This window comes from Pongo abelii, chromosome 12 (genome assembly GCF_028885655.2).
Source record: "Pongo abelii isolate AG06213 chromosome 12, NHGRI_mPonAbe1-v2.0_pri, whole genome shotgun sequence".
Lineage (NCBI taxonomy): Eukaryota > Metazoa > Chordata > Mammalia > Primates > Hominidae > Pongo > Pongo abelii.
Window position 1 is genome coordinate 107,151,648 of NC_071997.2, and position 16,068 is coordinate 107,167,715.

Consider the following 16,068-nt stretch of genomic DNA (forward strand, 5'->3'; position numbering starts at 1 on the left):
ACACCTGGCTAATTTTGTATTTTTAGTAGAGACGGGGTTTCTCCATGTTGGCCAGCCTGTCTCGAACTCCCAACCTCAAATGATCCACCCACCTCGGCCTCCCAAAGTGCTGGGATTACAGGCGTGAGCTACCGTGCCTGGCCACTTCATCCCTTTTTTTGGTCAAATAATATTCCATTGTATGCATATGCCACATTTTATTTATCCATGTATCTATTGGTGGACATTTGGGTTGTTTTCACTTTTGGCTTTTATGAATAATGCATCTATGAACATTTGTACAAGATTTTGTGTAGACATATGTTTTCAATTCTGTAGGAGTAGAATTGCTGGGTCATATGGGAACTGTGTGTAACTTCTTAAGGAACTCCTACATTGTTTTCCAAAGCAGCTGCATGATTTTACATTTGCACCAGCAGTTTATGAGAATTTCAACTTCTCTACATCCTCGCTGACCCTTGTTTTCCATTTAAATAAAAAGTCTAACTATTCTAGCCGGTGTAAAGTGGTATGTTATCGCAGTTTTCTTTTGCATTTCCCTAGTGACTAATGCTGTTGAGCATCTTTTTATGTGCTTGTTGCCCATTTGTATATCTTCTTTGGATAAATGTCTATTTAAACTATTTGCCGATTTTTAAATTGGGTTATCTTTTTTTAATTGTTGAATTGTAAGAGTTTTTATATGTCTGGATCCTAGACCCTTAATGGATGCATGGTTTACAAATATTTTTTTCCATTCTTTGGGTTGCCTTTTCACTTTCTTGATAGTATCCTTTGAAACACAGACTTTTAAAATTTAAATAAAATGCAGCGTATCTCTTTTTTGCTGCCTATACTTGAAGTGTCTTGTTCCTGATCTTGAGGGGAGAGCTTTCAGTCTTCCCCGATTATGTTGGCATTGGGATTTGTTGTAGATGCCCTTTATCAGGTTGAGGAAGTTTTCTTCTGTTTTTAGTTTGTTGAGTTTTTATTATGAAAGGGTATTTGATTTTTCCAAATGCTACTTCTATGTCTATTGAGTTGATCATATGGTTTTCCAAGCTCCGCCTCCCCCCCCCACCTTTTTTTCCTGTTACAAATAAAGTTACATCACTTTTGTTTTGGTTAGAAATTGTCATCCACTTATATTTAAACCTTTTTTATGTCCTTATGTTTTAGACATATCCGTTGCAAACAGCGTATAATTTGATTATTTAAAAAATTGCGAATTTGTCAGTCTTTGTCTTGTAAGTGGTACATTAGTGTGTTTATAGTCACTGCAGTTAACTGACATATTTGGGTCTGCACCAGCCATCTTTTCTTGTGCTATTTTTGCTGCTTGTTCTGTGTTTCTTGCCTCCTTTTGGATTGAATAGTTGTGTTTTCCTAATTTCAGTTCTTCCCCTAGTTTTTCAGCGTTGGAAAGTATACTTTCAGATTTCCTTTACTTGAAAATGTCTTTATTGTTTTCTTGAAAGTTTTTTTATACTAGCTTTAGAATTTTGTTGGTGGTTTTGATTTCCTTTCAACACATTAAAATTATTTTGCAGTCTTCTGCTTCCTTTGTTGCTTGAAGTCAGGCATCATTCTTAATTATTTTTCTTTCAAGGAAATGTCTCTTTTCTGTGTAGTTGAGTATTGTTTACTTTTTTTGTGCACTTAAGAAGTTTTTATGTTCCATCCAGGAATTTTTGTCGTTTTCAAGAGGAGTGTAGACCCAGCTACCGCGCCTACTTTATTACTGGAAATGGAATTTAAAAGAAAGTCAGCCTCTTAAGTAATGGAGGAAATATGCAGTAGATAAATTTATTTTTGGCTGAGCTATGAGTTGTTCAGAGCTCTGAGTAGCCTCTAAAGCATATTAATATTTTACTTAATGCAGTTGTATTTGTCTCTCTCTTTAGGGTCATACAGTAAAGTTTCAGTTGTAAAATGTTGCTTTAGTTGCTCGGCTAAAGTAATACAGTAAAGTTGACTCAAGGTGATAATGCAAATTTTCAAAAAGACTAGAAGTTCTTAGGAGTAGTTCTTGATCTTTTTATCAAATTATCCATTGTTAGGAATTGCATGGGTCACTATTTGCAGAGACGTGAAATACTCGCTATTTAAATGTGAAGGCTTCCCGTACCGCTGTGGTGGCTCCTTGATGTTGTCTGGGACTGATGTTCTTTATTTGACCACAGAATGTTTTCCTCATTGTTGGCTAAAGAGTTTCTTCTCTTTAAACTTAAGGACTAGTTGATAAATTTTAGATTCCTATTGTGAAGGGTAGTACCACACTTTAAAATTGTTGACAGCTTATTTTCTTTGTCTTTTAGTTCATCTTGTTGATATCTGGAACATGATTGAAGCCTTCCGAGACAATGGCCTTAATACACTGGACCATACCACCGAGATCAGTGTGTCCCGCCTCGAAACTGTCATCTCCTCCATCTACTATCAGTTGAACAAGCGCCTTCCTTCTACTCACCAAATTAGTGTGGAACAATCTATCAGCCTCCTCCTCAACTTTATGATTGCTGCATATGACAGGCTAGTACCTTACCTTACATGCTTACTTCATTTTAAGAACACCTGTCTCTGAATCATTCTTCTTCCATACTGCCTTGCTAAGGGCTGGCAACTTAGAATCATGATTAAAAGGGAAATTATTGGCTGGGCGCGGTAGCTCACACCTGTAATCCCAGCACTTTGGGAGGCCAAGGAGGGCAGATCACAAGGTCAGGAGATGGAGACCATCCTGGCTAACACGGTGAAACCCCGTCTCTACTAAAAATACAAAAAATTAGCCGGGCGTGGTGGCGGGTGCCTGTAGTCTGAGCTACTTAGGAGGCTGAGGCAGGAGAATTGCTTGAACCCGGGAGGCAGAGGTTGCAGTGAGCAGAGATTGCACCACTGCACTCCAGCGTGGGCGACAGAGCGAGACTTTATCTTAAAAAAAAAAAAAAAGGAAAATTATTCAGTGTAAGCCCCTCTAGAAACTGGTTCACAGTGACTTACTGTCCTAGAGTATGTCATATGTTAAACTGTGGAATATTGTGGAGAATCACAACATTTGAGATGTATTGTTTGGGAAAATTATAGATACCTTGATACAGCTGTTCTCCAGCTCATGAAGAACACTAAGTTTTGAATTTGATTATGGGGCTTTCTATTTGACTTCTAAGGCTCCTCTTTCTTTTTTCTTCTATGCCTAGTTTGTTCAGAAGGCTAATCTTTACTCTGTAACGTCAAATGTTGGACTATAGTAACTGATTTTCTCTCTTTTTTTTTTTGAGATGGAGTTTCTCTCTTGTTGCCCAGGCTGGAGTGCAATGGTGTGCGAGCTCAGCTCACCACGACCTCTACCTCCCGGGTTCAAGCGATTCTCCTGCCTCAGCCTTCCAAGTAGCTGGGATTACAGACATGCGCTGCCATGCCCAGCTAATTTTGTATTTTTAGTAGAGATGGGGTTTCTCTATGTTGGTCAGGCTGGTCTCGAACTCCTGACCTCAGGTGATCTGCCCACCTTGGCCTCCCAAAGTGCTGGGATTACAGGTGTGAGCCACCACACGCAGCCAAACAGATTTTCTCTTTATGTCTAGGAACCTATTTTAAATTTTTTCATTGCAGAACATAGTTTAGTAGATCTTGAAACAAAAGAAGAAAACTATTTAATGTACTCCAATTAAAACGGAAATGATTTGCTCTACTTATATTCATAGAGAATTGATATTGTAAAGAATGAAACAACAAAATTGTAAAGCACAGATTTATGATTGTTTAAGTACAGAGGTTAAATGGTGATGTTCTGTGAACCAAGAGTTCCAGTTTCTGCTATACTCTTGGCCATCTGATTTGAATGGATTGTCTCTGCTTCATTTTTTGCTGTCTATAGACCTTCTTTGAGTTCATACATTTGTAAAATGCTATTAGTTATATCTTATAATAGGGAGGAGTCTGTGAATTAGTGGTAAAACTATAGAAATGTCAAAGCCAAGTCATAATTTAAGCACTCACTAAATTCACACCCTTTTTATAAGCCGTTATCAAATTAGACATTGTATCCATTTAATAGAAAATTATTAAAGAAATTTACTTATTTTTTTGAGATGAGGTCTTGCTATGTTTCCCAGGCTGGTCTACTACTGGGCTCAAACAGTCTTCCCTCCCCAGCCTCTCTAGTAGCTGGCATTACAGGTGTGCACCACTGTGCCCGGCAGAAATCTGAATTTTAAAAATAAGAGTGTATAAGTGACATAAGTCCCAGAATTCTAATGCCATTTTTTAGTAATTTTAGTTAGTGACTCCATAGGTTAATTTTTTCCTGCCCAAGAACTGGCTTTTTGTTTCAAAACCCTTAGTAAAAATTGTTATTCCGTGATAAGTAAGCAGCACCTTATCATGACACTGACTCACTCAGTAAATCAGTTCACAGGTCACACAACACAAATTAACTCAAGAAACAATATTTTTTGAAGTCAGAAATTAAAACCATCTTACTGTCTAAAAATGGTCAAGCAGAGATTAAAATCTTGGATTCCATAATCATGTCAAGTAAGTTAAATACTATGGTGCTTTAGTCTACTGGGCTGCTCTAACAAAATGCCATGAACTGGGCTCTCTATAAACAACACAGATTTATTTCTTACAGTTCTGGAGGCTGGGAAGTTCAAGATCAAGGTAGATTCTGTGTGTGGGAAGGGCCTGCTTTCTGGCTCCTAGACAGCACCTTTTTGTGGTATCCTCACATGACAAAGGGGCAAAGGAGTTCTCTGGAACCTCTTTTATAAGGGCACTAATCCCATTCATGAGGACCCCCTCGTGACCTAATCATCTTCAGAAGGTCCCACCTTCTAATACCATACCTAGGGGGTTAGGATTTCAACATGTGAATTTTGGGGAACACAAGCATTCAGGTTATAGCATATGGCTAAAGAAGGGAGAGGAAGGAAGAGGGCAGAGATGGCAAAAGGGAGAATGGGAAGACCAAACTTAGAAGCAGAAGGTACAAGGATATCCTGGGCCATATTCAGAGAAAGCTAGACACATACAGAGAGACAACGAGAATAAGTGGACAGTGAATCAGATGAAGGCAGATGTATAGAAACGCACACCAAAAATAACTAGCAAAAAAAAAAAAAAAATGAGTGAGTTAAGAAGAGTAAGGGGTATAGTATGTTATTAGTGAGTTGGGTAATTTTCACTTCGATATGTTTAAAACATAGACCATGGTATCAGAATAAATGATCACATCTTTACTAACTTTGAAACCTTTATATGATAGAGCTTATTTGGCTATCTAGAGGCTTAAAATTGACCTTCTTGTGTTGGAAAAAAAGAAAGAATCGCTCTCCCTCTCCCTCTCCCTCTCCCTCTCCCTCTCCCTCTCCCTCTCCCTCTCCCTCTCCCTCTCCCTCTCCCTCTCTCTCCCCTCTTTTTTCGGTCTCCCTCTCCTTCTTTTTTCGGTCTCCCTCTGTTGCCGAAGCTGGACTGTACTGCCGGGATCTCGGCTTGCTGCAACCTCCCTGCCTCGGGCTCCTGTGACTCTCCTGCCTTGGCCTGCCGAGTGCCTGGGATTGCAGGCGCGCGCCGCCACGCCTGAATGGTTTTTGTATTTTTGGTGGAGACGGGGTTTCGCCGTGTTGACCGGGCTGGTCTCCAGCTCCTGGCCTCGAGTGATCTGCCTGCCTCGGCCTCCCGAGGTGCTGGGATTGCAGACGGAGTCTCGCTAACTCAATGCTCAATGGTGCTCAGGCTGGAGTGCAGTGGTGTGATCTCGGCTCTCTGCAACCTCCACCTACCAGCCTCCTGCCTTGGCCTCTTAAAGTGCTAAGATTACAGCCTCTGCCCCACCGCCACCCCGTCTAGGAAGTGAGGAGCGTCTCTGCCTGGCCGCCCATCGTCTGGGATGTGAGGAGCCCCTCTGCCCGGCCGCCCTATCTGGGAAGTGAGGAGCGCCTCTGCCCGGCCGCCCATCGTCTGGGATGTGAGGAGCGCCTCTGCCCGGCTGCCACCCCGTCTGGGAGGAAGTGAGGAGCGCCTCTGCCCGGCTGCCCCGTCTGGGAGATGAGGAGCACCTCTGCCCGGCCGCCCCGTCTGGGAGGAAGTGAGGAGCGCCTCTGCCCTGTTGCCCTATCTGGGAAGTGAGGAGCGCCTCTGCCTGGCCGCCACCCCGTCTGGGAAGTGAGGAGCGCCTCTGCCCGGCTGCCACCCCATATGGGAAGTGAGGAGCGCCTCTGCCCAGCCGCCCCTTCTGGGAGGTGAGGAGCGCCTCTGCCCAGCCGCCCCGTCTGGGAGGTGAGGAGTGCCTCTGCCCGGCCGCCCCGTCTGGGAGGTGAGGAGCGCCTCTGCCTGGCCGCCACCCCGTCTGGGAGGAAGTGAGGAGCACCTCTGCCCAGCTGCCCCATCTGGGAAGTGAGGAGCGCCTCTGCCCGGCTGCCACCCCCTATGGGAAGTGAGGAGCGCCTCTGCCCGGCCGCCCACTCTGGGAAGTGAGGAGCGCCTCTGCCCGGCCGCCCACTCTGGGAAGTGAGGAGCGCCTCTGCCCGGCCGCCCACTCTGGGAGGTGAGGAGTGCCTCTGCCCGGCCGCCCCGTCTGGGAGGTGAGGAGCGCCTCTGCCTGGCCGCCACCCCGTCTGGGAGGAAGTGAGGAGCACCTCTGCCCGGCCGCCCACTCTGGGAGGTGAGGAGCGCCTCTGCCTGGCCACTCCGTCTGGGAAGGGAGGAGCGCCTCTGCCCGGCCACCCCGTCTGGGAGGTGAGGAGCGCCTCTGCCCGGCTGCCACCCCGTCTGGGAGGAAGTGAGGAGCACCTCTGCCCGGCTGCCCCATCTGGGAAGTGAGGAGCGCCTCTGCCCGGCCGCCACCCCATATGGGAAGTGAGGAGCGCCTCTGCCTGACCACTCCGTCTGGGAGGTGAGGAGCGCCTCTGCCCGGCCGCCCCGTCTGGGAGGTGAGGAGTGCCTCTGCCCGGCCGTCACCCCGTCTGGGAGGAAGTGAGGAGCACCTCTGCCTGGCTGCCCCGTCTGGGAGATGAGGAGCACCTCTGCCCGGCCGCCCCGTCTGGGAGATGAGGAGCACCTCTGCCCGGCCGCCCCGTCTGGGAGGTGAGGAGTGCCTCTGCCCGGCTGCCACCCCGTCTGGGAGGAAGTGAGGAGCACCTCTGCCCGGCCGCCCCCTCTGGGAAGTGAGGAGCGCCTCTGCCTGGCCGCCACCCCGTCTGGGAGGAAGTGAGGAGCGCCTCTGCCTGGCTGCCCCATCTGGGAAGGGAGGAGCACCTCTGCCCGGCCGCCACACCGTCTGGGAAGTGAGGAGCGCCTCTGCCTGGCTGCCCCGTCTGGGAAGGGAGGAGCACCTCTGCCCGGCCGCCACACCGTCTGGGAAGTGAGGAGCGCCTCTGCCTGGCTGCCCCATCTGGGAAGGGAGGAGCACCTCTGCCCAGCCGCCACACCGTCTGGGAAGTGAGGAGCGCCTCTGCCTGGTCGCCCCGTCTAGGAGGTGAGGAGCGCCTCTGCCCGGCCGCCCAGTCTGGGAAGTGAGGAGCGCCTCTGCCCGGCCGCCCTGTCTGGAAGGTGAGGAGCGCCTCTGCCTGGCCGCCACCCCATCTGGGAGGAAGTGAGGAGCGTCTCTGCCCGGCCGCCCCGTCTGGGAAGTGAGGAGCGCCTCTGCCCGGCCGCCCCCTCTGGGAAGTGAGGAGCGCCTCTGCTCGGCCGCCCCCTCCGGGAAGTGAGGAGCGCCTCTGCTCGGCCGCCCCGTCGGGGAAGTGAGGAGAGCCTCTGCCCGGCCGCCCCGTCTGGGAGGTGAGGAGCGCCTCTGCCCGGCTGCCACCCGGTCTGGGAGGAACTGAGGAGCGCCTCTGCCCGGGCGGCCCCGTCTGGGAAGCGAGGAGCGCCTCTGCCCGGGCGGCCCCGTCGGGGAAGTGAGGAGCGCCTCTGCCCGGCCGCCCCGTCTGGGAGGAGAGGAGCGCCTCTGCCCGGGCGGCCCCGTCTGGGAAGCGAGGGGCGCCTCTGCCCAGCCGCCCTGTCTGGGAGGTGAGGAGCGCCTCTGCCCGGCTGCCCTGTCTGGGAGGTGTACCCAACAGCTCCGAAGAGACAGCGACCATCGGGAGCGGGCCATGAGGACGATGGCGGTTTTGTTGAAGAGAAGGGGAGGAAGTGTGGGGAAAGGAAGGAGAGATCAGATTGTTGCTGTGTCTGTGTAGAAAGGGGTGGGCATAGGAGACTCCATTTTGTTCTGACTAGGAGAAATTCTTCTGCCTTGGGATGCTGTTGATCTATGGCCTTTCCCCCAGCCCCCTGCTCTCTGAAACATGTGCTGTGTCAACTCAGGGTTAAATGGATTAAGGGTGGTGCAAGATGTGCTTTGTTAAACAGATGCTTGAAGGCAGCATGCTCTTTAAGAGTCATCACCACTCCCTAATCTCAAGTACTCAGGGGCACAAACACTGCAGAAGGCCGCAGGGTCCTCTGCCTAGGAAAACCAGAGACCTTTGTTCATGTGTTTATCTCCTGACCTTCTCTCCACTATTATCCTATGACCCTGCCATATCCCCCTCTCTGAGAAACACCCAAGAATGATCAATAAATACTTCAGAAATTTAAAAAAAAAAAAAAAAAAAAAAGAATCCAAAAAAAAAAAAAAAAGAAAAAATAAATTGGAAACAACCTAAAAAAAAAAAAAAAAAAAAAAAGAAAGAATCTGGTTATCAGAATGTTAATTTTGAAAACCAGGGCATTTTGTCATTAAATACTTCAAATGTTAGTCTTTTTATTGATTGGCCGCTTTATTACTTAGGCTGGAGAGTTCCTTTTATACATAGACAACCTAGTTATTTATTTTAATTGAGCCTTCCAGCCTTTGTATTTCATAATTCCATAAGGTTAAAGTTTGAAAGCAAAAATTATTTAATCTTCTCTCACCTCCAAATTTATAGTCCCTGTGTTTTGGCCAGATGATTTCTGATTATTATAATAATAGAGTATAAGACCCTAGAACAACGGTCAGGAACAAATAGGCTCTAAGACTTTTCCTTAAGTAAGTATTTTCTTAAGACCTAATTTTTTTTAATACTGAGAGTTCTGAATATGTTATATTTTGATAATTAAAAACATTGAAAAGCACAGAGACCAATATTCACAAAACACCTGGGTATAGAATCTTAGTGAAAGCTGCAAGGAGTTGTGAAAACACTGATAGCTGCATTTTTTCCCTCTCAGTTTCTCTGGTACAATATTATTGGTAGTCATACAGTCTGGTGCAAAGGTACAACAAAAGTGCTTTAACCAATATAATAAGGATATCCAAATTGCCAGCATGAGGGAGAGGAGGTCTTCCTTACTCTTCTATAGCTGAGCCAATTTCACACTTTAAGGTTTGTTACTTAAAAATCCCCTTTCTATTTCCAACCTTTTTATTAGTCCAGTGTCTTTAGCTGTAAAAAGCCTACCCACATGGCCTTTCTATAACAACATGTGTATAGGCTGACAAACTGAGGGGTCCAGAGGCAGGCTAGCCCCTCATCTTGGTTGCATCAGAGCTCTGGCTTTATTTCTTTGAGCGGCTTTGCCCCCTTCTTGTATCAGCTCCATCCTTAGGCTGACTTCACAAAATCCCTGTGAGCAGCTTCTATTAAATGCCTCCTCTTTGAAGTTGAGGTTAAGGAAGAGTTGGCTTCTTTGAACACCGAGTAAAAGTACCCATCTTTTAGACACCCATGACACAGCCTCAGGAGGTCCTGACAGCGTGTGCCCAAGGTGGTCAGAGCACAGCTTGCTTTTATACATTTTAAGAAGACATGAGACATCAATCAGATACACTTAAGATTTACATTGGTTTGATCTGGAAGGGTGGGACAACTTGAAGAGGAACAGGGAGCTTCCAGGTCATAGGTAGATTTAAACATATTCTGATTGGCAGTTGGTTGAAAGAGTTATGGTAAAGAGTTGTGGAGAGCTAGGTTTTATCCCACAGATAAAGCCTGCAAGTAGCAGGCTCTAGAGAGAATAGACTGTAGATGTTTCTTCTCAGACTTAAGGTCTGTGTTGATGTTAACGCTGGAGGGTATCATGAGGCATGTCCATCCCCAGCTTCCCATCATGGCCTTAACCAGCCTTTCCGGTTAAATTTCAGAGTACCCTGGCCCAGAAGGGAGTCTACTCAGATGGTTGCAGGGGGCCTTTGAATTTTATTTTTGGTTTACACTTACAATCTAATACCTAGATTTCCTGTGGTTCTTTTTGTACTATTTTTTGTTTCTGGTTTTCATTAATGATGTTTTATTTCCTATTTGTTTTGTTATTTTTTATTATAGGCTGAACATTATATAGCAAGATTATTTTTATTATATACCAAACATTATATTGCAGAATTATTTGCAGGGATAATTTGAAGCCTAGGATGATGTTTTCTTCCAGAAAGAATGTATGTTTGCTTCTGCCAGGTGCCTGGAGACCTTAACAATCCAGGATCACGTCAATTCAGTTTCTTACTCAGTACCTGTGAGGACCTGTTTACTTCTGGACACAATTACCTTTAGGTGAAGCCTTTGGGCTCTGAGCCCAAAGTAATAGGAGAGTAGGGTAAGCAGGACCATGTGTCCTGCCAAGGGACCCATTCTGCCTTGGCAAGTCCAAGCCTCCATGTCTTTCTCCTTGTCCCCAGTACCATCAAAAAGTTACTCTATACTTCAGCAATTTTGCTTCCCCCCCTGGAATCAAATCACTTACATGGAAAAAGTGATTTCATCCATTGCACTCACCTCCCTGGGCATCCAGCCTCTCCTGCATTTGGTAACTTCAATTGTTAGTTGTCAACAATTTATATTCAAGGAGATTTTTTAAAACTTTCCCCATCTTTTCTTTTTTGCTCAGAGGAAAAGTTGATCAGAATCACCTAGGGTGCTATTACCAGAAGCTCATTATTTCTTCAAATATTTCCTCTGTTTTTGTTTTCTCTTTTTCTGACTGTTGGCATTTCTATTTCTTTCCTCTTTATCTGTTAGTGTTCCTCACATATGATTTAATTTCTTTAGCTTTGTTTCCTTTTAGAAGAGTTTATTGATCTGCCTTTCTGCTCATTAATTTGTTCTTCGTCTGGAGCCGTCCTACTGTTTACTCCATCTGTTATTTCTTTAGCTATTGTATTTTCTGTATGTCGTATATCTGATTTTTCTTTTTTGGGATTTGTGGTTCTTGTTTCATGTTGTCTTTTTAAACATGTTTATTCTTAGTTTTAAATTCCTGGTCCATTTGTTCTAGTACTTATGCTTCCAGACCTGGTGTATGTTGTTCTGTTTTGTTTTGTTTTTCTAAGTAGTTGTATCCCTGTGTCTAAGGACTAGCTGAGGAGTGGATGTTTGCTGAGAATGTGGGCAGAACTTGGACATGTGGGCTAGAGTATCCACATGCATGCATAGTCCTTTCAAGCATGGGGTGTGCTGGAGGTGGGAAGAAGAGGGGATCAGGTTCTTCCCACGTAGGAGTATGGGGTGCCTTACAGTTCTAAATTTGAACATGACATTCCTGGCCATTATAAAGGTATGTTAGTCAAGGTACAAAGATGGAAATATATATATATTTATTTATTTTTCTGTCGTCCAGGCTCTAGTGCAGTGGCACAATCTTGGCTCACTGCAACCTCCACCTCCTGGGTTCAAGCGATTTTCATGCCTCAGCCTCCTGAGTAGCTGGGACTACAGGCACACGCCACCACGCCTGGCTAATTTTTGTATGTTCAGTAGAGACGGGGTTTTGCCATGTTGGCTAGGCTGATCTCAAACTCCTGGCCTCAAGTGATCCACCCGACTTGGCCTCCCAAAGTGCTGGGATTGTATATAGCCGTGAGCCACTGCACCCAGCCAGGTTGCTCTTATACTTTATTTCTGACTATTGAATCTTATTTTTTCCTCTGATATATTTCATCCATTTCTGTTTTACAAATGAGTCTGTGGCCTTTACCGAAAGTGTTGGTTCAGAAATAGAATGAAATTTCACCTTAAAAATGGAATAAACTGGTAAAAAAAATGATATATCTAATGAAACTAGTTTGGACAAAGTCTGTAAAATACATCTAAATCTTAAAAAATACAAAATACGGTATTGAACACATCATTTAAAGGCCTAGGGTTATTGTTTACCGTTTACAATAACACTCAGTAGAAAACACTTGCTAATTTGAACAATTGAAAGATTCCTTTGGTACAAATGTACTTATATAATTTATGATGGAGTTATATGAAAAAATTCCTGTGTAGTTGGCAAATGTGGCTAACAACCATTTAAAAATGTTGGTTTAGGCTGGGTGCGGTGGCTCATGCCTGTAATCCCAGCACTTTGGGAGGCCGAGACAGGCGGATCACCTGAGGTCGGGAGTTCGAGACCAGCCTGACCAACATGGAGAAACCCCAACTCTACTAAAAAAAAAAAAAAATACAAAAATTAGCCAGGCGTGGTGATGGTACATGCCTGTAATCCTAGGGAGGCTGAGGCAGGAGAATCACTTGAACCCGGGAGGCGGAAGTTGCGGTGAGCCGAGATCACACCACTGCACTTCAGCCTGGGCAATAAGAGCAAAACTCCATCTCAAAAAAAAAAAAGTTGGTTTAGCAGTTTAATTTGAATCCATTTAAAAAGTTATATTGTTCCCCCTTAATACTGAATGTTTAAAACAAAACAATACAAAACAAAGCAGGAACAAACCAGTCCATTTCAAATAAAAGCAAATGTCCTCCATAAATTCTTAATCTGCCCAGCCTAGCATATTATGGAATGGATGTTGCTGATAAAAGATAATATTAGGTTACAGTCTTCTTCATTAGTGATTTTTAAACAAAACTGTAATTTCCTGGGAGGCACAGACATTTCATGTGTTGGTGTACAATATTTATTTACATCCCTGCTTGTTTTTAGAAGGATTCAGAATCACAAGAAAAAAGCCAGCCAAGTAAGATCAGAGTCCTATGCTGAGTGGGAAGATTTTCCACCATTGTAGCACATTTAAATTTTCTTTTTTTTAAGAGACAAGGTCTTGCTCTGTTGCCCAGGCTGGAGTGCAGTGGCATGATCATAGCTCACTGCAACTTTGAACTCCTGGGCTCAAGCGATTCTCCTGCTTCAGCCTCTGGAGTGGCTGGGACTATTGGGTGCGTGCCATCATGCCTGGCTATTTTCTTTTGCTTTTTAAAATTTCAGAGCTGTTTCTCAGTGTCAGCAGGCTAATTATTTTATTTTTTATTTTTTGTAGAGGGAGGGTTTTGCTTTGTTGTCCAGAGTGGTCTTGAACTCTTGGCTTCAAGGGATCCTCCTGCCTCGGCCCTCCAGAGTCTTGGGATTACAAGCATGAGCCACCACACCTGGCCATCCATCACTTACTTACTCTTTATCTTGTAGCTTTTCTTCCGAGAGAAGTCATGAGTTTGTGCTAATTTACAAACAAGAATCTTCTGAATTCAGAATATGCAGACTTGCAAAGGGTTTTACCATTAGCTAATATTTCAGAAAATTTTTTTTTATTTATTCTTTTGTGCTTCTTTTCTTTTTGTTTATTTTTTTAAAAGAAAGGGCAGGAGGAATACTTTATTCTGAGTGTGTTTCTTTTTCCTTGCCTTTGTTTTCTTCTGAAACAGAGGAGAGAAGTAGTAACAAGTCTAGAGAGACTTCTCCTGTCCATTCAGCACCTCACTTCAAAATTAATCTGATCAAGACACTGTTTCATCATGTAACTTCCCACTTCAGAAACCTTCAAAGAATCCCTGTGGTTTTGAATTAAGCTCACACTCCTCCGTTTGGTTTAATGATAACACTGCTTACCTCCCTGCCCGCACCAACCTCTAATTACGCTCCTGGAGACGCTCTTCTTTTCTAATATGACATGCTCATTTTCCCCAGACAGATGCCATGCGTTTTGTTCCCCCTCAGCTCCCACATCTGTCTGGGATTTCCCAGTCTCCTTTTGTTCTGTCCAAATCTTTTCTATTTCTGAGAATTCAACCCGGGTTTTAATTTAATTTAATTTTTTTTTTGAGACGGAGTCTCACTCTGTCGCCCAGGCTGGAGTGCAGTGGCGCGATCTCAGCTCACTGCAACCTCCGCCTCCCAGGTTCAGGTGATTCTTCTGCCTCATCCTCCTGAGTCGCTGGGATTACAGGTGCGTACCACCACGCCCGGCTAATTTTTGTATTTTTAGTAGAGATGCGGTTTCACCATGTTGGTCAGGCTGGTCTCAAACTCCTGACCTTCTGATCTGCCCACCTCGGCCTCTAAAAGTGCTAGGATTACAGGCGTGAGCCACTGCGCCCGGCCTCAACCCAAGTTTTTACCTACTGTGTAGCCTGCCTTATTATCACCAATCCCATTTTCATCCTTTTGATGACTTACAGTTCTTGTTTATGTTACTATTTTGGCCTTTAATTACATAATGTTGTAAACTGCTTCATAAGTGTTCAAAATGGAATGAATGTCCTTGAGAGCAGAGATTCTGCTTTATATTTCTTTCATTCCTCAATTAGTATAATGCTAGATTATTTATAAATGTTTATAAGACTGAAATGAAAAGCAGCAGGCATTCTGATTGTGATAAAATTGAATAATATTCTAAGTTGATTTTACTTGATTAAAGCTGTTTGACATTTGCCAAATGGATTCTTGATTTGCAGTTGATTATTGCAACATCCGTTCACTGTGAAGTTTTGTAAATTAAGATTAATTGGCAGAATGTGAGTTTTTGAAAATCAAAGAGAGATGCTCTTATTACTTTTAGCTACATATGATAATCGGACTGGTAATAGTGTTTCTGAAGTTGAAGTTTGTTTCCGTGTGAGCAGTTTATGGTTGGCAGCATCCACAATCATTTGCTAAAGAGATAGAAACAGCTTGTGTTAAGTACAAAATATTACCCTTAGTCTTGTTTTCAAAAGTATTAATTTGAATAGCAAACTCCTACTAGATAGTGTAAAGCTAGAAACGTCATCCAGATTTGGTTAGTTTTAAATATTGAAAGGCAGAATTTGAGACCTTATTGAACTGAAACGAATGATTTCCCATCCACAGGGAACAGGTGGGGACTTTAGAGGCTTCAGAAGGTACCTGCATGTTAAAACATAGCAGCGTTTATTCAGGGTGACTCATTGTCTGCTTAGCTTGGCACAGAGCTAATAATGGTGTTTTCTCAGTGTTGGATAATAACTCTTTTTAGAAGTCATATGCATAGTTTATTGTCAGACTGTAAAATGATAGGGCTATGGAAATGAATCATGCAGAGAAGGCTGAGAAAGAGGATCATCATGTCCCTTACTGAAGGACATTCCCTGGAAGGCTTCTATTTGAGTGGGGTTAAAATAACAAGTTTCTTCTGTCTTATCATCTCAACAAATATTACCTGTTTATCTTTTCATCTTAGTGTCTTGATAGAGGGGTTTGTATTCACTGTTAATTGCGTTATATTTCAAATGTTGACCTACCAATCAACTCTGTAGCTATCATAGGCCAGATTTGAAGTGAGTAGCATTATTTGTGATGAAACCAGGTTAAATATCATTTCCAAATTTTGTTTGAAGAGAATTGATTCAGGTATAAACTTGGACTTTACGTTGGAAGTAGTGAAAACATGGACATTGGTGAGGACATGTGCTGTGGCCACGGGCAGCTAATTATTCAGTTTTAACTTGACCAGTGTATACAGAATAATTTCAGATGTCTCGTGGGAAGGATCAAGAATGAGTTCTTCCAAGAAGGAATCAGTTAGATAAAGAACAAAGTCAGGCGGTATCAGGGTGCTGAGTAGCTGTAGTTTTCTCTCTGCTTGCCTCTAGTTGTAGAGGAAGAATGCTGGGGCTCTAAAGAAACATTAGAAAAGCAAAGGTAATGCTTCCTCTTGGCCTTGTTTGGAGGCAGTTGTAGGAAGTTAGGCTTAAAGTAGACTGAGGGGTTTCAGTGCCAAGAAAAGCATTCTGTGCAGAGGAGTCACTGCTGACGTTTGGCCTGCAAAGCAAACAGTTGAGAGAAAAGAGCTAAGTTTTTTTTCTTTTTGAAGGGAAAAATATAAGTAACATGATTTGTGGAAGTAAGGATGTTGAGACTACCGCTTCATTAATTTTATCGGATAACTATTTCTTT

General features: G+C 44.1%; 1 protein-coding gene across 31 annotated transcripts in view; it reads left to right on the plus strand.

Moving 5' to 3' along the window:
* DTNB (dystrobrevin beta) overlaps positions 1-16,068 on the plus strand; it is a 298,344-nt gene that overhangs the window by 40,958 nt on the left and 241,318 nt on the right. For all 31 annotated transcript variants that reach the window (XR_010136317.1, XR_010136318.1, XR_008522471.1 and 28 more), the window contains exon 4: positions 2,298-2,511. Coding sequence is in view for 26 of the 31 variants with exons in the window: in XM_024242395.2 (XP_024098163.1) it covers positions 2,298-2,511 (214 nt within the window). In the remaining 5 variants the exon portion in view is untranslated. The remainder of the gene's footprint in view (positions 1-2,297; positions 2,512-16,068) is intronic.